Here is a 25,603-nt window from a genome sequence, read left to right as displayed (position 1 = left end):
CAGATGCAGCTTTATTAAAGGTGCAATATGTAGTTTTGGAGAAGATATTTTAATCAGAAGAGAAAGATCTTTATTCACGTCACACCACTACAAATTCAAATGATCTGTCCCCTCAAGTGGCTGCCAGTTGTCCACTAGCTTACCTTTGTTAACACTAGCTAACGTTGCTACAATGCTGAGTCTAGCTAGCCAGTGTTAGCTAACATTAATGTTGCTAACTAGCTACCTAAACAAACTAAATAAACAAACTGACCTTAAAGGACAACACAGTTTCATACTATTTTACTTTGTTTATATGTGGCGGACCCTGCCACTTTTCTAGCTTATAACAGTGTTCTGGAAGAACAGCTTTTTTATTCAGTTATGAAAAAATATTTCTGACTTTATATTACTACCTCATTAATATTATAAATATGTCTTCTCCAAAACCACATAGTGCCCCTTTAACTACATTATTATACAGTATGATAAAAATATTGTATTTAGAAACATGATCGGCCCTCATACTGTGGTCTGCCATTACTGTGCACACCGGCATTATATTTGCACATAAATCAGTGTTATATTATGTGTCCTGTAACTGTTTTGCTGCTGTGATGACACCTATTCCAGGGACCAAATTACATTTTTATACCACATTATTGTCTTGTCAGCCATGCAGCAGTTAGTGGTCGCTGCTTTGCTCAAGGGCATTTTAATAAAGGATATTAATAAAAAAAGGGACGTGTCAGTAGATCAAGGCCGTTTGGATGAAAGTCTTCAATCTGGTGTCTTTCTAATGACAGGCAGGTACAGATTACTCCATTTGTAGCAGCGATCCTCTTTGCTGGAAACATCTCATAAAACCATGCATTACAAATGGTGATTTTCAAAAAGTAACCCCCTCTCCCCAATTCATTTCCAGTGAACCGTGCGCCAATACGTCTAACCCACAGTGCAGTTAGCCTCCGAGTCGTGTGTGTGTGTGTGTGTGTGTGTGTGGCAGGCGTCTGTCATTTCTGAGGCAATGTGTTTGGCCCTGAGCCTGCAAGCTGGCAGCTGCCTTTGTGCGTCGTGACCACTCGAAGCCGGAGATTTCACCAGGAGACACGTGCGCGCACCGCAAGTGTGAACAGAGCGACACACGCAATTAGTACAGTTGCACAAACAATCGGGTGCAGACACACACACAGAGGATTGGACACACACACACACACACACACACACACACACACACATGCACGCTTCTAAACTGCAAGCAAATTTGTATAATTATGCTCCTGACGCTGCCTCTCAGTTGGCCCTCTCACGCTGGCTCTAGGAACACTTGATCAGTTCGCTGGTGCGCACACACAGATCTAACATGTTTATATAGAATATACATTTACATATAGTACATGTGTAATTGCATAAACACAAGCATGTACAGGCACACGGATACAGAGACAAATAGTCCCCGGAGACAGGAGTTTGTAGGTTGGCAAACCAACACATCCCGTCCTCATACACGTAGATGAGGCACATGTGTTTGTGCAGATGGAAAAGGACATTAAATCCAGGAGACAGGCTGCCTACTGGATACAAGCACGCCACAAGTTGTCAGGAAAAGTCATGTAGCTCTTAGTCATCTTGCCTGGTTAAGTGAGTCCGTACGAGTGCGTGCATGTCAATGATCGACTCTCCGTGTTAGTAATGCAGCTCATACTCTTACAACCCTGCCTCCTTGAGAAACACTTTCATATCAAACAAATCTGTCACATTATTTCATTCCAACAGTGCTGGGATCAGCAACGAAAGCATTTATGTTTTATGGTTATCGTAAAGCAGCTAAGCTCTTGGTTCAGGTTTGGGAAAGATTGTGCTCTTGTTACAGTATGAAAAGATCATCACTGACTTGATTTTATTGGCCTTAAAAACTCACAACAGTGGATTGTGAATCCTGTGTCTTGTGCTTCCAACAGAAAAGATTTCAAAGAAAACTCATGTTGCTCTTTGTCAACCTGCCTGGACAGATGAGACTCGAATTAACATGTGCAACTCCAAATTTGATTTACGAAGGTCACATTCCTGCTGGATGTAAATGTAGGTTAGTGTGTGTAAGCGTTGTTTTGTGTGCCTCTGCACAGTTTGTACGCCGTGGATGAAATTTATGTCAAGTATCCTGATGCCGCTCCTCCAAAAAATGAATATATTCATGTTTGAGAGCGGAGCACTGGGGCAGAGAGGGGAGATGAGTGTGTGTGAGTGTGTGTGTGTGTGTGTGTGTGTAGTAGGAGCTGCTACTCCCAGTACCACCCTGGAGCAACAGTGTGAGATAACTCACAGAGAGTAAGAGAGTGTGTGTGTGGGGGGGCTTTACAGGATATCTGAGCATTATGACAAACAGCACACTCTTAGACACTGCAAGGACATTTTTACACAGATTTCTGTTTTGATATATGTTTATGTTTATCTATACCGTATAATTACATTTTTATGTTTAACCCATTCTCCGACAAAATACAGTCATATACCAACCTCAAACATTTTACATTCACTTGCAGCATTTTCATTCCGTCAAGGAAGTATCACATTATTATATTGTATTGTGCAAATCACATGACCAGAGACTCAGAGATTGAGTCCCACATTTCGTTAGTCTTAGACTACTAAAACGCTTGGTTGAAGGTCATGTTGATAACATTTTAATGCAAGCGAATCAATTTATCTACAGAGCTTGTAGAAAGGTGCAGAGTAAAAGTAAATCTTTTCCGTAAAAACATTAATATGACATTGAATCAGTCATTCTAAAAAATGCCGGGTCTAAAATGATTGTTTTCTCAAGGTTTGTCAGCCAATAGCATAACACCGTTTGTATCACGTGGCATCTGTGTAAAAAAAACGTAAGAGTGGCTGAGTTCTACAGTATATTGTACTGCCCTAATGTCAGAGAGTTAGTGTTAGCAAGGTTAAAAAGTGTTATTGCTAGGTATCGTTAGCAAAGTGAGCTAACCCTTGCTTAGCTGTCGCTTTGAGGCCCCCCTCCTTCTGCACTGATTGGTCAGTTCTCACAGGCCTGAGTCAGCGTGTTACACTGTGTGCATTTCTTCATGGATTAGTGATAATTTCATATTATTTAAATAGCATCTAGACTTACTTGATAGTAAACAAAAATGACAGGAAATCTCACTTTTTTTAATAACAGACCTTTAAAATGTGTCTTTGTTGATACTTTTCCTGCATGACATTTTTGCTTATTCACTGCATTTTTTTAGATACATTGTTGTAATATTATCTAGCCTGGGAAAAGTAATTGACGCTCTGGGAACTGGGTTATCATGATCTTTCCTGGAATACTGCATACTGAAGGGCCTGGTCTTATATTTAAAGTCAGTTTTATTAATTCATCTCCCCGACAAGATAGCGTTTAATGTGATTACGGGAAGAAAACTGACTTTGTTTTGTCTCAATGTGATATTTTCTTGTCATACTACTGTATATCTACTTAATCCGGCCTTGACAGCAGATTAAATTTAAAACTTATACTTGAACATGAGCCAATCTGTCATTGACGAAGGGGAAACACTCCAGTGTGTCCTTCCTCCCTGGAGAAATGCGATAGTGGCGTCAAAAGATCTGGATACAACTTTATTTCCCGTCCTACTTGGGCGGTGTGTCCCAGCTGATGAACCCTTGTCTCGTAGATACAGGTCACTCACAGGTGTAGCGCAAACCACCATGCGAAATCAAAAGGATCAATGGAGGAGCCGAACAACCTTGAAATATTAGCAAGCCGGATTACCAAGGTTGTACATTATTATTCGTCAGACGGATTGGAGGTTGAATCAGCGGCTGGATGAAAGAACAAAATGATGAAAAAGGGATGAGAAGATGAATGGATCGCCACAGTTAAGGAGCGAAGGGTTTATAACCTCTCATTAAACTTAAGTCTGATGGATGGATGAAAAGAGGAGATGAGGGGGGTGATGATGAAAACAGGGGAATTATGGGTGTCTCCCTGCCCTCGTGTATCCTGTAGGTCTGCAGAGAAGGCGCTGATTGAATGACTCAAAAATCTCTTTGCTTTGCCGCTCTCATCTCAACTGCTTCGACCTGATGGAGTGGTAAATAATCCTCGAAGAGTTTTGCATAATTTGTCTCGTTATAATAGGATGTCGAGTGATTTTTAGAGAAGCCTCTGTCTCGCCGCTTCTCCCTGCTCTGTCCATCCTTCCCCTTCCTCTTTCTCTGTCGTCCTCGCTACCTTTTTTAAACTCATGCCTCTTCTCCTTCTCTTCACAGAATAACTTTCTGCCACCTGCCCTTCCAGAGTAAATGGTTGTACATTGGCACAGAACGAGGGAACATCCACATCGTCAACGTGGAGTCCTTTACGCTCTCAGGCTACGTCATCATGTGGAACAAAGCCATTGAACTGTGAGTGTTACCGCCCAGATGTCACCCTCTGACGCTGCCGCCCACTCTTAATGCCCAGAGTTCATTGCATTTGCTCTCGCAGGGTGCACTCTTAGAAGTAAGGGTTACAAAAGGGTTCTTCCCAAAACATTAAGGGTCCTACCTAGAACCATTTGCTTCTGGAGAACCTTTTATTGAACAAAAAAAGGGTTCTTCAGGTGTTTTTGTCAGACTGAGTGTTGCTTTAAGAACCATTAATATCCTCACCCACAAATATTCAAATGGTACTTTGTAATGTCCCGATTATCAGGCCCGACATTCGGCATTTTTCCGATAATCGGTATCAGTGATTTTTCCGTCAGATTGCCAATTAAATACACTGATATGAAAATGTGCTACTATGGCTCTGATGCAGCGTCCTCGCACTCAATGTCCCACCCACAACAATGTGTAATTGGTTTCATGTCAGAGACACATGTTCAGAGTAATCTGAATCCACTGGCAGCTAAATTTATCAAATAAAGTGCGGTGGAGTGGAAGTATAAAGTAGCAGAAAAGGGAAATACTCAGGTAAAGTTCAACCCTTGATGTTGGGTTCAAGGACAATCTGAAGAAGCCTATATGGTTCTAGTCAGCACTTTTATTTCTGAGAGTGCGCTATATAGCTTTTGTGCCATATGGAGAGCGTTGTCATCCGGAGGGAATCAATTATATGTGGATCAATTTTTGAACGCTGCAGGAATCAAACTCATATCGCCAACACTGCAACACTAATCTCAGGGTCTATCAGGTCACCTTGCAGCACTTCAGTGAGGTGAGGGGATGCTGGTGTTCTCAGCATTTAACCGTTCAAAAGGTTAGCGTAGTTTAATTTTAATGAGATAAGAAAGAATCATTAGTCGGTCTATCATTTCCAGACACAGTATCGGACTCCAGGTAGCGAGCGACCTGTCTCTTTGCTGTTTCAATGGATCTGTCTGCTTGACAGGCTCCATTTTGGTTCCCTGCTGTAGAGACTTAAATTATTCACTGGAGCGTTTTGCTTCACGCTTTCCCCCCTCCTCATCCCCTTCTGTGCACGGGTGTGTGTGCGGAGAAAGAGGGACGAGAGGAGGAGGGAGGGTGGAACAGGTGTCTGCCGAGATCAGTGTATGGTACACACAGACGACTCGTCTCGTCGACAGGGCTGCAGGGAAGAAAAGGCGAGAGTGAGTGGTGGGAGAGCGGGAGAGAGGAGGGAGGGAGCGAGGGAGAGTGTGTGACAGAGAGAAGACGGGAGCGGAATGGATGAGACAGGGCTTTTTGCCAGGGGAAAAGGACATGCAGAGAGGAAGAGTGATGGAGGAGAGGAATGGAGTGGTGGCAGAGGGCAGAGCAAGAAGATGGTCCAGGGGAAAGGAGTTGTGCAGATGAGCGAGGATAGAGAGGTAGACGGGAAAGGTTTCTAATTAAAGCAAAGAAAGGGCAGAAAAGGAAGGTAAGGAGTGATAATGAGGAGATAGAGGGTAGATGGGGGTGATAAGATAGAGAGGTAGATACTGGTGTTCTTGACAAAGAGGACAGGCAATAACTTACGCTTTTCTTTGCTTAGCTCTGTTCTACTTTTTGTATAATTCACCTTTACGATACCTTCCGCTCCTCCTCACCTTCCTTGTTTCATTTAGGTGTCAATGCTTTTTCCAGTGGCCATCGCATTATCTCAACATATCACCCCTATGCCAAGTGTTTTGTTTTACCCCCCTTCCACCAGATTAGCTCTGGTTCTTGAACCGGTTCCATTCAAGATTCTTGGGATCTTGGTGTTTCCACCAATTTTGAGGGGAACCATTGTCATCAAGGATGCGTTATCAACAAGTGACCTGTAGACTATGACATTCCCACTTCGGTTCGTACTTCAAATAAAGGAAAGCCTGCTATCTTTTGGTTCTAGCCGGGAGCCAAGTTGTGGTTGATATGCTCAGAATGGATCAGATTTATTTGCACAAATCAGAAAGGAACCAGTTCCAATTTGGTGTAAAGGCCCCCAATGAGGAGTTCAAGGTGTTATTGATAACGCTCAGCCAGTAAATGTGGCTTTCCATCTCCTGCCGATGTTAACATTGCTAACACTAGCTAGCTGATGTTAATGTTGCTAATGTGAGCAAACGTTAACATTGCTAACACTAGTGCTAATGTTGCTAACGCTGGCTAGCTAACGTTAGGGCAGTACAGTATAACTAAAGAAAGATAAGGGGCTTTTTTTGTGGGTCATGTAGGCACCAGGTTTTGAAAGCAGTCCACTGGTCTGGCATTGCACTCCAATAACACTGTTGGACTCATAACAGACAGTTTACAGTCTACATTACCCACAATGCAACTTAGCCACTGAGTGACATCACTGGAGGCAATTTATCATCAATTACATGCAGCTTCATTTGGAGCCACAAAAGGCTTTATACTACTTTTTCCACTTGTGCAGTAGTACTCTCCAAGACCTGTCAACACACCTTCATGTGTAACATTTGGGGAGTTACCCTTGAAATTTAGAGTTGAGTTGTTATGTTAGCCCTGCAAATGTCCAAAAATATTACAAATTATTCAGAAAATATAAAAGTATGTTTTAACTTGTCTATTTTCTGGTTTGATGACAAATCCCTTCAGAATACATCAAACATAGTATAGCCTCTGGTGTGACGTTGCTAAAAGATAAATTAATCCTTTTTCAAAACGCTGCAGTTTGTATTAAGATTAGAAAATAGAGTGTTATGCCACATACACATCAAACGAAAGGTCACACAGCCTGTAAGTGTGGATTTCAAACAGCCTCAACATCCCCTTCTCCACATCACCAATTGCAGAAGCGATAAACATTACAGCAAATTCACTATTTCGCTTGTCCATTTCCATTTATATTAGCGATAATAGAATGACATGTACTTACAAATTGCAAGTGACACACATCTTATTATAGCTTGTAATATTCTTGAACCGTATCGAGCTGCATCTGCACCCCTCTCTCTCACGTTCGTACTTTCCTGGTATCTTACAGGCGTAAACATGTCCGCATCTGCTCTCATACCCATTTTCCTCATACCACCAACATAATAACTGTTCTCATCATCGTACATCATCTGACTTAACAATCTGCTGTAAAACAGCTTTTTTAAGCCACAGAACTTTCTTTGTTTCCATCCAAACAGCACAATTAGTTTGAGGAAATGAGGTTTCCTTATCTTTGGTTCAGGCCTTAATCACTCACACAGCCATTCTGTGGGATGCTACATCTTGAGGATGGCAGCAGTGCCAGGAATCGATTCTCAAATTCGTCAGAGATTCTCTGTTTGAGCGTATGAGTGTCTTTCTGTGGTTTGCTTTGATGCAGATCAGAAAGGATTGAGGTGTTTCTTTTGTCCTCTCTACTTGTGTGCCTCTGCCAGCTGTGCAGTTGGTAGGGGTGGAGTCCAGATACAAAAGCCTCTCTACCTCGCCCATTGTCCTCTGATGCTGTCATCAGACGGAGGGGGAAGTGGTGCTGTAAGGATTAGTTGAGTGGCAGAAAATGTATGAACAAACTGGTTATAATTGAGTAAAAGTGGCAAACGATTTCAGTTTCTGCATGAACGCTTACCCTGTTTTATAGCCATATGAACTGATTATCTGTTAAGCCTTGTTTCCAACCAAAGGACTCGGAAATTAGAGTCCCAAACTGGGTTTACGATGTTCGATTTTTAAAAATACCAGACATACTCAGAGCTGTAAGCCTGACCCCATAAGTTCCTGTTCTTTTGGTAGTACTACGCTCCAAGCAGGGGCTTTTTCGGGGTTATGTTCAGTTCCTGGAACTTAATTTAGACTCTGCCTGCAGTGGAAATGCACAGAGTTCCTCCAAAGGTTCCTTAGTCCCTGGAGAAAGCTCTGCGTAGAGTAGTGTTGGTATTTGACGACCTGGGAATGATCTTCAGAATCACTTTTAGAGTTTGCCTGCATTATATAGTGTTGTTTAATGCATTAATGCATGCACACTGGCTTTCCTCTCCTTTCTGTGAAGCTTGTCGTAGTAAAGAAAATACATTTAGAGCAAAAGCAAGAGGGGTTGCAGGCACTTGCAGGGAAGAGATTCATGCTGGAAGTTGGGGCTTTTATATCCTATGAAGCACAGGAAGGCAGATCAGGCTCCTCTGGCACCTTAAGAAAAGCATATTGTAGGTAAATACAGTGACCAGTGCACCACACTAGGCAGGGGCCATCACGTCACCTACATACAGTGCTATTGAAAGCATCATTAAAGATTTTCTCTCCAGCCCTGCCTGCTACACCTCTGTTCTACTGAGATTACCTTAATGAGGCTGGGATATGGTGTGTTCAGGGGTCATCAACCCTCAGGCCCTGCTATTTGGAGACGAGCTGTAGTAGCTGTGCCAGTGGCCGCAGGCCTGGCCTGGCCTGGCCCTGTGCTCTGTGTGTTTATGTGACTCACACCCCTGTTCCCAAGCTACTGTACTGGAAAGACTATCAGACAAACACATATCCTACAGTATATAACCAACATTACAACACTATAGTTCAGTCAGTGCCACAGGCATTAGGGACATCACCTTCAGGCCACATTTGAATCTGTGTTTGGTCACATGCATAATTTGTCTGCATGTACTGCACTGTATATGCAAGAATGTTTATGTATTAGTACCTGGCAGCGTCCGCGCGTGTGTGTGTGTGCACAAATGATTTGATTCAGCTAGATGGTCACTGGGTACACAGAGCCGGGAGAAGTGGGACAAGGAGTGGTAAAATGTTAACAGCTTACTATGACACATAGTTCACGTGAACACGTTGGCCCGAGGGTTCTTCTGTTCTGTTCTCTTTAGTTCTCCCACTCAGGACCCCGAAGCCACAATATTGTAAATACTTGTTTGAATTTTTCATGCCAGTACGTATGTTCCTCAGTACTGTGATTCTATGCATGTGTTAAGGTCCGTAGCTGGTACCACCGTGCAGCCTCTTCCAAACTATCTCTGTAAGGCCTGCAGAGTAGAATAAGCTTTTCTTAGGGGACACTTCTTCCAACACTTATTGTAAGATCGAAATTACCAAATTACCACCATTCTCACATACCACCTTTAATCATACCATCTCACCTTTAAACTCCAACAGAGCTATCATATAATGGTCTTTCAGTAAGTTTTTAACCAGGAAGCAACACATGTATCATGTCAGAGGTGACAGTGATGCTATAAGTCAACAGCAAGAGGAGATCTAAAGCAAAAAGCTAAGCTCAATTTAAGGATTTCATATTTAAGCTTTGCTCATTCATGCACTGGAAACCTCTTCCTGTTCTCACTGAGGTCAGGAGGATCGGTACAACTGGCACATGTTTTTCTATGCTGGAACAACAATACATAGCAATCATGTAACGATGACAGACTAGCCTCATATAAGCTCCTATGCATTAACAATCACACACACACACACTCACACACAGTCTACAGAGGTGACCTGAGGGCACATAGGGTATGGGCTTGCCGCAAACAGGCTGCTCGAAACCATGTTGCCGCGGAGACACTGTCATGGTGACTGCGCCTGTGCTGCCTCTGAGTGTCACCCGTGGTTACACCAGATGTTCAGGCCTTCACTGGGCATGTGTGAGTCAGGATACATGTGTGTCTGTGCAAGCTCAGAATAGGTATGCTGTGCTTTTCTTCATACATGCATACCATAAATCATGTCTTTGTTGAAAATCACATATTTTTGCTTATAATGTGTGTGTGTGTGTGTGTGTGTGTGTGTGTGTGTGTGTGTGTGCGTGCACTGAGGGGATGCTTTCAGATTCAGTGAGGTGTCACCCTTCCTGTTGTTTAAACGTCCTCCACAGCCACAGACAGTTGCTTTATGGCGTGTCAGGTCCTTGCGTTTGCACTTGCAACACATACTGTACGTACAGCAATGGTCCATTTTCCTTAATGGCCTGAAGGCATCACCGGGTGGGATGAATATCTGATGCACAAAGAAGGATTGGGTGCAGTTAAGGTTTATAACAGATAACTGGGTGAACTGAAGGTGCCATGGGGTGAAGATATTCGAGATTTTACGATGTACCGAACAAGTGTTATATTTGCCAAGGGGCAATTAGTTGAACTCGAGTAGTCATACAGTATGAGTGTGTGTGTGTGTGTGTGACATTAAAGACCTTGAATCAGTCGCTGAAAGACAAGAATGTGATGCCTTAACTGCAAATGAAGCTGTGAGAATAATGGCGTGCCCCTAGCCAAACATAGAAAACACAGTAGTATGCATTGCACGCACACTAAAGCATCTATCTGTGTGAACATGCAGAAATCTATGAGACGCACACGTACACATACCACAATGTTCTCGTCCCCGAAGATCTGTTTTACTCTGTATGCAAAACGCGCAGTCATTAGCAAGCACACAGGCGGGATTGTGGTTACAGGAGCGTGGTGAAGTAGTTAAGCAGGCGTTGTTTGTGTGGGAGGGTTTGTGTGTTTGTGGCAGAGTACGGCTGGTTTTTGGGAGCCTGTCTGCGCACTGCCCATCCTGCCTCTGTTGCCATGGTGATTCCTTTATCTCCAAACCTGAACATGCATTTGTGGACTTTGTGAATGTGTTCGCGTCAGATTTATTTACCGTGTAACAACAGGTTTTCCCGACAACAACCCATTTGTTACGGAGTCTCACGGGGGGGGGAGGGAGAACGCGGAGAACAGTGCGCATTAAAATCCTTAAACAAGAGGAAATAAACCACGCGGGACTGCGGGGCGAAGCTTTTATGCGTACAAGTTGCATTTTTTGTAATTCGGCAAGAGGGTAATTGTTTGTTATGGATGAGGCGGGTGTTCAGATGTGTCTTAATTGTGCCGACATGCAAATGTGTGTGTGTGCGCTGCTGTGGACGGCTGTTAGCTGAGAGCCAGGCAGTGAAGGGGGATTAGATAAATCAACAGCTCCAGCTGCAGCAGAGCTTAGGTAATAAGGCTCCAGCACAAACAGGCTAAATATAGAGACAACTGACTGACTGCCTGCCTGCCCACTAACTGTTACCTTCTAATACACACACATGCACACACTTCTACACACACATTGCTGTAGATGCTTCCTCCTCTTTGACCCGTCGCTTATATTCATGCAGAGATGCCGGGCTGCGCTTCAATCCAAAGCATGTATTTTGATTGGAATATGCTTTTATATGCTTTTTATTATCATCAGCATGTCCTGATCTTTACTGTCAGACCTCTAGAATAAATTAAAACTCTACACTGCCGAGCCCAAACAAGGTCTTTCCCTCGCCTCCTCCTGCATTACTTACAATCGGTTCCTCTTCGTCTCCTTGTCAGCCGTGCCCGCCCTTGCTCCCTGCTATCGGGGGTTATGTTTCGGGCTCTAACACTCACTCTTTTTCGGCTGTGACCTTCCCTGGCGCTCCTCAGCCCACATCGTCACTTCAAGGCAGGGCAGGTTAGGTAAATTCTGCAGCCACGTGGCCGGCACACTGAGGGGACATTTGACATAAGGCTGTCTGGAGGGTAAAGCGCAGACAGGAGGGGGAGCGGAGGGGGGGGCCAGCCGAGCATTTTGCGCCGTCTCCTCAGCTGACATGCAAAACGGACACGCACACGTGCACGCACATACACGTAGCCAGTGGGGACTGCCCGGCCTGACAGAGCCATCCATCACAACCTTAAGTGAGCTTATGTCTTTGAACAGCCTTTTAGAGCCTTGGAGTGATTGGCAGCTCTGTCCTCCCTGGCGGACCTCTTCCACAGGTTCAAAGACACTGGCTAACCCTCTCCATGCATCACTATAACCTCTACATGTATGGCATTGTCTTGACGGCTGAGTACTATGTGTGTCTCTCTCTTTGTCTCTCCCATAAGGTCCTCCAAGGCTCACCCCGGACCAGTTGTCCACATAAGTGACAACCCCATGGATGAGGGAAAGGTAAAGGATGCCGTCTTTTTCTCCACGCACACATGCAAGAACACGCAAAGTTAGGTATTTGATGTTGCACTGAGAATAGATAAGGCCTAGTCCACATGTACGGTGCAGGGGTATTTTAGGAAATGGGGTTTTAAAACAAAAACGATCTCTGTCCAGACGAGTAATCTCCGTCCGTATTTACACCTGAAAGGATATATCACACTGCCAATTGTGTATAAACAGGAACCAGCGTGCAGAAAGTTTTGATGTATTTATATTGAAAAGAGGGCACTTGACCCAGTTTTTTCCACTGGAAGGGCACCCTAGAGGGCACGTGATCATCTTTATCTACTAAAGGGCGATCCAAGAGGGCACTTTTGCTGCGTTTTTTCAAACATGGGGGCAACCCTCCGAGTTCACCAGTCCAACACTGGAAGTTTTCCAAAAAGTGATGTAAAACGCAACAACTTTAAGTCTGAACGACAGGTCAATAGCATCGAAAATGCTTGTTTTTAAGAAATACCCACGCATGTGTGGACAGAGCCCGAGATTCCATCAGCAAGTGCAAACAAAATGCATGAAAGAAATTCCCAGACAAACTGACTTTGAACATTAAACTTTTACTCAATTAAAATGATATTAAAGTAGTGTTTAACAGATTATTCTTACTGATATCTGCTGTATCACTCACAACTGCTTGTAGACTGAATAAAGGCCTTGACTTGGAGAGAATGGTTTACATAATTTTTGTCATGCACCTCTGGGTTTAAATAAGATAACTAAGTTGACTGTTGCGCACAGAGCTGACCACAAACAGACAAGAAGCCGTGTGTTGCTAATAGTGTCGTATTTGGAAACATTGAATTTAAATGTAATGTTTTCCACTGTGGCAGCTCACATAATGTCGAGCTCTGTGGAATCATTTCAATTGCACAGTTAAAACAGGGCTCATTATGTCCATTTTTTTGAAGTACTGCGACTAGGTGTTGTTGCTATAAATATGTCTTCAGAATCGGAAAAAAAAAAAATCCTGCATTTTATGATCTAAAAAAAACCCTTTCTGCACGTTCTGCTCTCATCTCTCCTGAACCAGGGAGGGCAGGTTTCTTTCCCAGCCCCTGTAGCCTGCTTACACCTGACTTCCTTTCATGCTGCGTGTGAATGTCAAATGTATTACTTCTTTTTCCACCCATCATGGGGTCTATTCCATCATCTCTCCTGCCTATCTCACTGACTGCCTGTCGCTCTTTCTCTCCAGCTTATAATTGGATTTGAGTCTGGGATCGTGGTCCTGTGGGATCTGAAATCAAAGAAGGCCGACTATCGCTACACTTACGATGAGGTAGGCAAATCTCCCCTATTGCCTTTCTTCTCGAGCAGCTTCAGTCTTCTCACTTCTGATCGACGGAGTATCTTTTTAATACAGGAGCCGGGAAATTAATTACCAATTCATGAAGTGAAACTGAATACAGCTGTGCGTGTGTGTGTTATACTAGCATTTAGAGTTTATTAGAGGATTGTGAGTAGAGAACGTGTACGTACATCACAGTGTTGATGTGCTGATGGTGGTTCAGAAGTGATTTGTCTCACGCCATTCACTACCATACGACTATTTTCCGAACTAAGGTCCCATGGGGCGTACCGGAAGGGGTGGGGCTTCACCTCTATCTAGGACTTCCTACTTCCTGTTTCATCTCAGTAGGACAGTCAGGGACAGGTCTGTCTTTGTGGGAAATAGCAGCTCTAATGTGCCGTTTAACGAAGATGAAGCTGAAGTTTGGTTTGCCAGAGGACGAGAGAGAACAGTTTAAAATAACCATCGTGAATAAATGGCAAATTTCGATAATTCATTAAGACACTCATCAAGGTCATTCCTTTGAAAAAAGATAAGACATTTTGGCAAATACCTGTTTTTGCTTCCTTGATGAGACCTAGATGAGAAGATTGGCAGGAAACAGGTAGATCGGCTCTGGGAACAAATTCTACCCACCGTCACGTCTCTTTGGCCAGTGTTGCAGTCACAACTAAAGATGTTTTTTCACACGACTTTTTCTAGAGAAGAAAAAACTGTGAAACGCACGTTTCAACAGTGGAATGATTTATACAGTGGATCGCCATGTGCTCATGTCTCCAGAGTGCGGTGGGAGGGCTGCGCGGTGATCCCGCTCGCATATCACGGCTGCAAAACATTTAGTAAAAGGTCCACCTTTCTAAAGCACTGAGTCATGTGGCTTTATTGGCTTCCCCGGAGGGAATTGTGTGGGTCTATAAATAAAAAGACACAACAATAAAAAAAAAAGGAACTCAGCGTCAGGGCGGGATAGATCCCCTCTGGACCTGTCATGTGTCAAACCTACACTGTATCTGATTGGTTTGTATGCAGAATATTACTTCCACTTATGTATTCGGATGCTATTTTATTGTTTTTTTTTTTCAGTGCTGGCTTCAGTAATTGAATTTTCAGATAATCTGGGCCCATTTACATTTCCCCTCTGGTTTCTGCTTGATCCGAGCGCAGTCCGAGTCTCACGAAGTGGAGGTCTCATTCATAAACTTGTCATTGAGGTTTACGCCGGCTGAGTCACACGGTCAACATGTACACGGTCACACAGCGATGTCCGTAGTACTTAGACACAGAGCCAAGCCGGCTGTTTAAGATAATGAGATTATCGTGACGCTCATGCTGGTGCTCACCTCATCGGCAGCTCTGTGCTGCTGTAAGCACGCTGAGATAACAAGAGCCACCGAGGACTACATAGACGACAGAAACGAGAGTGGATTTTGTATGTTCAGTATGTACGGATCGCTCTCTCTTTCTCTCTGTCTTTGCCTTTGCTCTGTCTCCCACTCTCAGATAAGCTAATATCCTCCCGCTGCTCCTGGGGCATTACAGTCTCTCGTGTTGAATCTCCCATGGGAGCTCATCTCTTCTCTCCAAACCCCTACAGTTACACCTCTCCAGAGACTCGGGGGTGATGTTGGCGGGGGTGGGGGGGGTTTCGGAGGAGGAGGGGGGGTACTGCTCATTCCTACTCATTTCGCTCACTATGATTTCCACTGACGAAGCGAAAAAGCCTGGAACACACGACACTCTCCGATCTTTTTGAATGTCTTCAGGGTTGCACCCCCGACTAACACATCCAAATGCTTCGGAGGTAACTCGGCCTTAACTTCTAATAGTCCTGTTGTGGACGGGGCAGCAGCCAACACTTAGTAAATGAATTGAACACAGACAACATCAGCTGCAGGGCAACTAATCTCATCTACTCATCTAACCTACTACTGTGGTTATTTAATCGGCTTTAAAGAGGGCTTAACATTCACACAATCATTCTTGACTTTCCCTTAATCCTGAGTACTAAATAGACAGAAAATGGCACTACCTACAGGTTCCAGGTGTGAACTCGGTAACAATCTATCCTCGAGCTTGAGTTTTGAAATGCATGCTGCTTTTTATGCTGCTGGCTATCGTTGAGAAAGCAGTCCGCAGTGACTTCCTCGGAGGGTGGAAGGAGAACTTGAGGGGCTTAGTTTACCTTCCACTTGTTTGTTACCAGAGTCTGCGTCTGTGCTCATTTGTGCTCCCTTTCTGTACGAAAATAGATCGTCAGTTTCTAACGGTAACCGGAACTGCGTCCTTCACATTGGCATGTATGTTGAGCAATACAACCACCAGAGGGCGCCACTCAGAGTCAAACTGGTCTCGCACGGACCTCCACTTTTCCTTCCCCGCTGTCCAACTCACGTTTATTTCTCTTCCAATCTCCTCCCAGTTTTGCTGTTCTAAGTGTTTGTCTCCGTGCTTGGGCATCAAATGACATCTTAAAACTTCTCACCAACTCGCATAACCTCACCTCAAAAAGGTCCACCATTTTTAGAACTTCTTCCTTCTGCACTGCCCCCTACGACTGACGGAGGTACTGCTCCACTGGTTGGTATCTGAACTTTCATAGAAATTTGCAGAAATACGGATGAAATGACTGCAGCGTACGGACAGAAGGCTTCATCTGTATCCGTATGCGTATCTAACATAGAGCATAAATGAGTCTTTAGAGGAAACAGTAGTTACTAGATGTGACTTTAGTTCTGGCTCTTTACCTGTATGTTACTGCAGCCAGAGTGAAGCACATTATTTATGACTGTACCCACCTTTAATGGTGGTTTCTGCTGCCTTAATTGGGAATGATGACAGAGACAGCGAAAGGCCAAACTAAATGTCCAACATCAATACAGTTGCTATGGAAACATGGGTCTAATTTGACATTGATGTTTTGCATAACTTAGCTCATTTCAGCCATTCACATCACAAAAGTGTGCCAACTCTTCTCTTTTATAGCTTCTTCAATAATCCTGTAAAACTTGAAACTTTTTACAGATATTGCGAGCTATATTCACCCCGCTGTGCTCTCCCCTTCCCGCTGCGTGCTTCCATTCAAACACTATTTGCCCAGAAGCTCGCTGCCAAGTATCAAAGTTGTCGACAGAAATGAACAAGGAAGCTTTTCCTCTTCTTCTTTTAAACAGCCGAGTAAGCCAGCAGACCGTGCGGTGATGGATTCTGATGTTGAATAAGCCCGTCTTAAAGACTTTTTTTTAGTTTTGATGGAAATTTGCGGATGTTTAGAACAAGCGAAAGGCTGTCTGTGGTTTAGGGTTTCAAAGGATGGAGATAAATGGCTTTTGTGTGTAACGTTGGCTCCTGTACTCTTGGCACATTCTTAACGATTCTTGCAAACTTTCATCAGCACATTTGGGATAATAATGAAATTGTTTTGACTCAAATGAAGGCAGTTTCTGTTAGTTATAGATGCTGTCAGGCTGCTGGAGATGTCGGCAAATCAGGGAGCTTAACCTGGCTCCCAGACAACAACAAACTTTCCGGCGGAGTTCAGACAAACAGCAAGGGGCGATAAAACTTTTGTTTTTACAGACTCGCAAAGAGCTGAGAGAGCACGCCTTTCTCTCTGTGTCTTTCACTGGATCGTGTATTATTAGCTGTGGATCAGCAGTATGGGTTTCCAGTGAGTGCTAGCCAGAGAGCATCCGTCACCCTGACCCCACTCCACTCTGCTCCGTCTGACTCAACACCTCGGTCTGAGTCCTGTCCTGCTGAATGTCTGATATCACAGCCAGATCGGAGTTTCTTCTCCCCTCCTTCCTCTGCTTTCTGTCTCCTGGTGGCTATTGCTCGCTCAATGAATGCATGGATGAATTTTTAATTTTTTTGTCATGCAGCCCATTATTCAAACTCACTTATTTGTTCTACAGCCTGCTCGTACAAACAAGCCAAACTTCCCACCCTCTTTTTTTCTCTACACGTCTTGCTGTAATGTATTCTGCTCTATTCCTCCTCTTAACGGTTTAACTATTTTCATTTTTCATTTGACATCATCTTGACTCCATTTCTCTTGTACTTCTTCTCACTGTTCCAGCTATTTCTTTCTCTTTCTCTTCTTCTCTCTCTGTCAAATCATGGAAAGCGACCAGCAGGTTGTTCCCAAAAGCCCGGTAACTCAGAAATTGCAGAAATTGTCGGTTACTTCTGACTGCGACTGCCAGGAAGTGTTTGTGCACACATGCGAGCGTGCACGAATGCAACCCACGACAGGAAAAAAACAACACGAAAATGTTTGCTTCTATTCGCCGAGGAGCAGACCACAATTCTCAGAGCTATAGCTGAAGGCCAACAATAATGCTGCTAAAAGTGTAAACTTATTCCCACAACCACCAAGCAGTAATTACTCTATTTTCAAGCAAAACGAAAAGACTTAGCTGCTTTGGCTGTGAATGAATTTGAGTTTTCACCAGGATTCATCCAGTAAACACTCATTCTTAATGCTGGATGCTGGATCACTGGATGGAAAAGGTTGTCCGTAGAGCACAACACACTGCACAAAGAAGTTCCTGAGGTATTATTTTTGATGGACAGCTCTGTTGACTCTCTTAGATTTGTCCTTGTGTGCTAAATCCCTCCCATCTGGTTGTCTAAGAAGATTAAAAGCAAACGCTACAAATTATTAACAAACTCTATCTGACACAGGTCTGGCTTCTTAAGGAGGTCTTTTCTTTCCCCCTAAGACCTGTTGAGAATGCAGACAGATTACTTACCTATTCAAAGCTGATGGGTCATTTGGCAAGTCTGGCGCAATGTCCATTAGTGGACAGCATACATTATAATTCTTTACACAATGGTCTGTCTCTGTGGGGCTCTATACATCAGGCTGACCTAATACTAATGTTGTTACAAGTTAACAAAGAAGAGGTGAATCCTACGCTGCTGTTGTTCGGAATCATTTGTTGGTGAATTCAGTAAAGTCGGTCAATCAGTCCTTCTGTTGGTCCAGAGTGAGATATCTCAACCGTTATTGGGTTGTTTATGTTTTGCCCACAGGATTTTAGCACCACACAGAAGATTTGTGCACCGCTGGTACTGTTATAAAGTTATATTAACATGAATATAAACATGTAATGATACCTTAGGCTGTCATCTCCTCTGTCATTTAAAAATAAGGATGCCCCTAGTTAGTCAAAAACCTGGGAGTCTATGCTAGCAGCTATGTGAGGCTCAGATTTGGTGCATTTACAGCATTAAGCAGATGCTTTTGTCCAAGGCCACTTACAGTAATTCATACATTCATACACTGATGGCGGTGGCTGCCATGCAAGGTGCCGACCAGCACGTAAGGAACAGTTTGGGGTTCAGTAGCTTGCCAAAGGACAATTCAACAATTGAACCAGTGACCTTCCAATAACAAAATGCTGGCTCTACCCCTGAGCCACAGCCGCCCCGTACATCTGTGCTCTTAACTAAACGCTAATTTCAGCATGCTGACAATGGCAATGCTAACAAGCTAATTTTAAGTACATTAAATGTATGCCACGTTCACATTAATAGTCGAGTGTCTTACGAAGCTAACACTTGCTTATTAGTACAAAAGTACGTCTGCTTTGACGTCTATTTTGCTCTAAATGGGACCATAATTTACAAAATGAACATCATGCTGTATTGAAGAAGACTTGTAACTAGTGACCGAAACCATTATCTCATTAGGAAACGGTTAACTGAAGTAGTGTCGTTTTCTCATAAGCTTACACAGCATCGGTCTTCTTTTTGAAACCAGTGGAGTTGCCCCCTGCTGGTCAATAGAAAGAATGCAGGTTTAAGGCACTCCCACATTGGCTTCACTTTCATCTATATTGCACACACTCAAAGTATTGGGGGCGCTGTTGAGCATAAATAGTTGAATGTTTTCTTGAAGTATTTTAGCAAACATCTTATCGCATCAGGAAGGTTTGGATAAAAACCGTCCAGCACTGAATACCGACAAGGCTGATCCATGGCCTCAAAATGGCGTTGTCGCTATTGAAGATGAGGAACCTTCCCTCTTCCTCTTCGACGAGACACGCTCTTCCATGGGCACTCTACAGTTGACCGCTGATTCATTCGCCTCTCGTCTCACAAAAGTTGTCACTTCATTTCACTAAACGAACTATTGTAGGAAAAGTTTTTACCAGATGATGCAAAAGTCAAAGGGTTACCAAAGTTATTACAATTCAGACTCCAGCATTTCCATGAAGCTTTCGTTAGGCTCTCACAATCTCAAACTGTTTATTTGTAATTTAGGTGGATTTGAGAGTTAATGACTTCCGTGATCCCCCCCGACTTTTCATCTGGCACCCACCAAAACTAAATACCAAAGTCTCTGTTGTACTTTGTGAGCAATATTTCAGCATATTTCTTCTTGCACCAATCATAACCGATGATGGGGCATCATCTTTTTTAATATAGAAAACTCTTAATTGGTAAGCTCACAGGGGCTTGTTTCTTTCAGGGCTCGGATAATAACCACAACATCACAAACAGAAGCGGAATGGATTTCACGTTCCAATACAAAAGGGGATTGCTCTATGGAAATCACTGTTGACACACTTGCCCCCAAATGCTTGTTTTTTAGATTGAACCTTTTTTTTGGTTGAATGTTTTTCTATCTGAACGGAATTACCATCGCTGTGAAAGCCCATGTGTGTGTGTGTGATTGTGTGTGTCACTTGAGGGCTGAGCTGTCGTCGTGTCCCAGTGTGACACAACGCTGGCAGAAGCTTTTCTAATTAGAGCTGTGGTATGCATGTTTATGGGTATGTCTATTTTCTTTCACCGATCTCAATTTGTGTGTTTGTTTACCATGGATTTGTGTGTGTGTGTGTGTGTGTGTGTGTGTGTGTGTGTGTGTGTGTGTGTGTGTGTGTGTGTGTGTGTGTGTGTGTGTGCCTGTGTGTGAGGACCCACTTGCTCATGTGTGTGAGTCTAATAAATGTTGACCGAATTCTCATGTCCCCCAAAGACCAATCTGTGAAAACTGACCTAATGCAATACATCATGAAATTAGTCTTTTTAATTGGGATTGTTTGATATGATGAGCACCATGTGTTTCAATTACCCCTTCTCATTTTCCAATTAAGCACAGTGCATTCTTCCCTACTGGGACTGTCACAGCAAACAATGCGCTGATAGATTCAGAGAATCCAGTCTGTTGCTTTCAAAGCATCTTTGCATGGGTCAATGAGGGCTTTTCTTTTCATTTATGTGATATAGGTTTTAGCATTTAGCATTTTATTGAGTGTCTGCAGATCACATCCTTTATCTGGGCTCCAGACAACATAAGGAAAAACATTGTTGATCCTCCTCTACTGGTATCTGAACTCATTTATAGCTCAGCTCTATTAAAAAATGTGTCATCTATATATAAATAAAGTGGCAACAAGACCAATCAGCCGCTTCAAATGCCAACTTCAGGTCCCAGACCCGCAAGATTAGCTCTATATGTCTAATTATACATGAAATATACACAGTATAGGAGAATTCACTTCATTTTCCAAAGCGTGGGATTTTACAGAATAGGAAATTAGTTCACACTCCATCCAGCACACCTGCTGTAACTTCATCCTTGCCACCTGGCACTGCACACCCGTGAATCACTTCTGGCAGCAAATCATTGACAAACTGCATCCCACTGTCTCTGTCACTTCAGGACTCACATCCGCCGTCAGCTTAGATAAGACACCTAGGCCATTACTCATCATGGATCTGATTATTTCTAGCAATCTTCGCAAACAGGAAATCGGAAAAAGTGAAGATTACTTGACAAAAAAAGGATTGCAGATCTTGGGACTTCAGCCGTCTAGTATGGTTCGTTTGTGGGAGTGAGAAGGAGTGAGTCATCATGGGTGTAACGAATAATGAGTCTCTGTGTCACACGGCTCTGTCTCATCAAGGTCTCTGTGACCTGGAGGAAATCCTATCGGAAGAAACAAGATAATGAGACTTTTGAAAATTCTCGAGGCTGTTCATCCAAAAAAAAACACCCACCTCGGGAACCAAACAAGTTCTTCACAGTATCGCTTTATTGGGTTCATCATTTTAAGGTTTGGCCATGCAAGACCAAAGCTAACCAAGTGCTGGTTCTAGGCTGGTGCTCATGCTGGATTTGAGTTGGTTGGGCATGAGCGCCACCGTGGAGTCCCATCATCTAGTCACTGTACATGTCTCCAATTTCCCGGCATTGCCTGGAACAACTTAGGCGGTTTACATCGACTCTTTGCGAGTGTTGCTCCTAACTTTGCATGCCTAGATCGGCATCCAAACATGACTGGTCCTTGGATCACTGCTGCTTTGATTTGGCGTCCATAGTGAACATCTTTTGTTTATTCTCCCGTGGTTAAGTCAGAACACGCTACACTAGCTCTGGTCCTTTGTTTTGTCCTTTGGCTGACGAAATGCAAAGAAGTGGTTCCAGAGTAGGCACTGGCTCCGAACCAGCACCTGGACTACCTTGGTAGAAACTACAGAAAACATATGAATATGACACAATATACCCTGAGACAGATACAATTGCGTGGTGTCACACGAGCCCGACGTTGGTTCCCCATTCCATCTAAAACCCAGCACATTCAGCAAGCCTGACACGCAGTACCGTGCATGATTAATGACGCACCGAAGGCAAAAAATTGATATACACCTAAAATAATAGCAGCTTCAATTGGAAGAGAATGACCCGACTTGACCGCATGCTCACATCGGCATTGACAGCGAGGTAATCACTCATTTCAGATGAGCGATGTGAGACAAAGGAGCAGCATTTGGGAGATGAAGCGACAAAGAAAAGCTGGGGCAAGTCTTGAACCCTTGAACAATTAAATTAAACAGTGGCAAGGTGGTAAGAACACTGAAGCAGTCTGGCTTCTTTTTTTTTTTTTTTTTTTTTTAAATACTACTAACCATCATGTCTGGGAATACGTCCAAACAAGGTCTCTGAAAGAATATTTTCCCTGACAAAGCACTAGGCTTGTGATGGAACATATCACTGATGGTGCAGGTGTTCTGCTAAGAACATGGCCCTGGGGGGAAATTCATGTGACAAGCCTGGTAAAAACTGCTTTGGAAGCGGTTGTGGGCTTAACACAGCTTTGGCGCACATCATCATATTTACTTAATGTCAAAACGTTTGCCGGGTTTAATTATGAGCCAAGAAAAGGGCATCAATAAGCAAGGTTGCCCTTTACTGGTGTACTTTGGTCATGATGTGTTTGTGTTTTCAATGATTGCTTGTCAGCTAGATGAATCATTGTGGTCCAGGCTCACAGCAATGATGGGACTGATGGGAAAGATGAGAGGACAGAGAGGGCACCATCACTAAAAACTGTTGCCTGTCTGCCCTTATTTTCCTCTAAATCTATTAGCTTGTCTCTGTGCCAATTTCTCCATTTGGTTTGGTTTTTGTCACCAGCACTTTTGTCTCGGTTTTAAAGGCCTAACTCGAAGGTTAGGGTAGAGGCAAGGACGCACATCCCATCTACATCAGTGGAGCAGAGGCGGAGCATGTGTACAGTTTTCAATTCCTGGGAATCAGCATGATATCGAACCTGTCATGGTCTTCATGCATCACCACCCTGGTTAAAAAAAAAAAAGCACAGAAAAGGCTCTTCTTCTTAAGGAAGGCTAAATTATCGTGCACGGCCAAGGACAGGAACATTATTCATTATTAAAACTGCCCAGAACATCGTTAGTACCCGCCTTCCAAGCATCAGTGATGTAGGTGAGATGAAATGTCTGCACGAAGCCCAAAGGATACTGAAAGACAACAACCACCCTAACCACAGTTTGCTCAGGCTGCAACCATCTGACAAAAGATACAGAAGTATCCTCTGCCATACCACCAGAAAATAGTTCTCCTTGTGTAGCATAAAGGTACTACAACCTGCTCCGAGAACTGAATTACTTCCCAGTATTTGTATAGCACCTAGACCTGCTTAAAAAGGCATCGAAATCTCACTTTCTACAATTTGGGACCTTTAAATCATAAACGTTATTGAATCGATGGCTCCAAGACAGCAGGTGAACCCAAAGGCACCATATCAGCTGCGTTTCAATTATTTTAAAAGTCAAAGAAATGTCTTTTCCTCTAGTGAATTGGTGTCCCAGAATTCTTAAATTTACAACCTCGGTAATAAAACCTTCCTCCTGGCAATCCTGAAAAAAAATGACCAATCCATTCCTGCTTTTCTCCACATTCAGCAAATGGGTCATATAAAAGCTCCTTCTGATATATGCATTTATGCCACCGGAAATGCTCTGAAGTCAGGGGCCAGGCTCTTTTATCTCGCTTTCACCATCTGTTCAAGAGTTTGTAATCCAGAGTCACATATGAACATTGTACCGAGCACCGTATGGCTGCGGCAACGCGATAAACTTGTAGCGTAAGCGAGATGATGTTTCATCCTGCCGAACCACTGACCCATCCCCCACCCTCTGCTTCCTGTCTGTCGTTCCCTAGGCGATCCACTCAGTTGCCTGGCATCACGAGGGCAAGCAGTTCATTTGCAGTCACTCAGACGGGACTCTGACCATATGGAACGTCAGAGGCCAGGGCAAGCCCATACAGACAATCACCCCACACGGTAAGCAGGTGGAAGCACACACAAAAAAGCAAACACACACAATCACAAAACACAGGCTGTGTCCAAAGTCACTCCTTAATTCATTCATTTACTACTTCCTGTATACGGTCGTAAACACTCTGTGGTGTAGTTGACTTTTCTTTATTGTTTTTAGTGTTACTATCTTCTTTTTCACTTGTATTTTTCATCTTTTCTGAACTAATGTGTAGTATTTTTTGTATGAAATGTGCTACCTAACTAAAGCTTTATCATTATTATATTATTATAATATATTCTGAGATTAACTGATTGTCTAAGAAAAGGTAGGGGCTCATGTAAATCACTGGTCAGGACCCTCATGAGGAGCTATGAGGTTAATCTAAGGGGTTGAGAGACGATTACCTGGGCAGTAAATAAAAATATTAGCAAAATACTTTTCTCAAAGTTCTTCTAAAAACTGTTTCAATGAAACAGCCCGAAACAAAAAAACACCTATCATTCACATGACTCGCTATATACTCTCAGAAGCTACCCCTTTAAGAGCCTCCGTACACGTGGCTCCTTCATCGTCTTCCTCATTTCAGGATTATTGTCAGTTCAATTATGACCTGCCTCTGTTTGCTTTGCTTTGTGTCTGCGTGCGCATACATTAGTGCTGCTGCTCTGTTTACGTCCTGCAGGAAAAGCAAGTCTGCTCTCTTGAAGATGTGTTTTAATCCACACTCCTCTTCCTCCCCACACTCTGACAGTTCACCCAGATGAAGGGCCCCGAGAAAGAAACAGGCAGAGTGCAACACACGGACAGTGAGAGCATGTTAGTCAGGACGAGGAGCAAAACAATGGAATTAAATGAAAAGGAAAGAACTTGTAGCCAGTTTTTCAAGCTGGTTTTGTGTGTTGAGGATTGTAGAAAGGATTTCACCACACAGGGTTTTTAATTAGTTGTTTCTCCCACTGCTGCATACATAATTAGTTTGGTATTTAATGGGCAATTATGCAAATTCCTTTGACATGTTTAAGTAAGGCTTATAAGTCCTTCTTTAATTGTCTTTTTAGATATCTGTTATTTAGATGTAGTTATTAAAAGCAGTCCTTTATTATACAGACCTGCCTTTAATACCCAACCTGAGGGCTCCCTTCAGGCTCTTCAGAAAAATTCAACCACTTATTGTGCTTTTCTGATACAAAGTTATGCACAGTAGGCACACGTATGCTGGATAGGCACATTTCCTTCACATGGCCCTCCCCTTGAGGTTTGAGTAGATGGATTCTGAAAATCATCCTTGATCGTCACACCTTCTTTGCATGTCCGTGCCCCTGCAGTTGTCTTTCTCCTCTCTGATGAATAGCCTTTTGTATTGTCTGGCTACTGTTCAAAGCTGCG

General features: G+C 43.3%; 1 protein-coding gene across 2 annotated transcripts in view; it reads left to right on the top strand.

The window, feature by feature from the left end:
• The window catches only part of stxbp5a (syntaxin binding protein 5a (tomosyn)), a 101,660-nt gene that overhangs the window by 50,517 nt on the left and 25,540 nt on the right, over positions 1–25,603 (top strand). For both annotated transcript variants that reach the window (XM_084378393.1, XM_084378392.1), the window contains exons 6-9: positions 4,261–4,395; positions 12,243–12,306; positions 13,544–13,627; positions 24,117–24,240. In XM_084378393.1, the coding sequence (XP_084234519.1) occupies positions 4,261–4,395; positions 12,243–12,306; positions 13,544–13,627; positions 24,117–24,240 (407 nt within the window). The remainder of the gene's footprint in view (positions 1–4,260; positions 4,396–12,242; positions 12,307–13,543; positions 13,628–24,116; positions 24,241–25,603) is intronic.

The sequence above is a fragment of the Pagrus pagrus genome (assembly GCF_965226575.1).
Source record: "Pagrus pagrus genome assembly, chromosome: 16".
Classification (NCBI taxonomy): domain Eukaryota; kingdom Metazoa; phylum Chordata; class Actinopteri; order Spariformes; family Sparidae; genus Pagrus; species Pagrus pagrus.
Note: the sequence above shows the minus strand (reverse complement) of the source record. Positions and strands in the feature narration are given on the sequence as shown.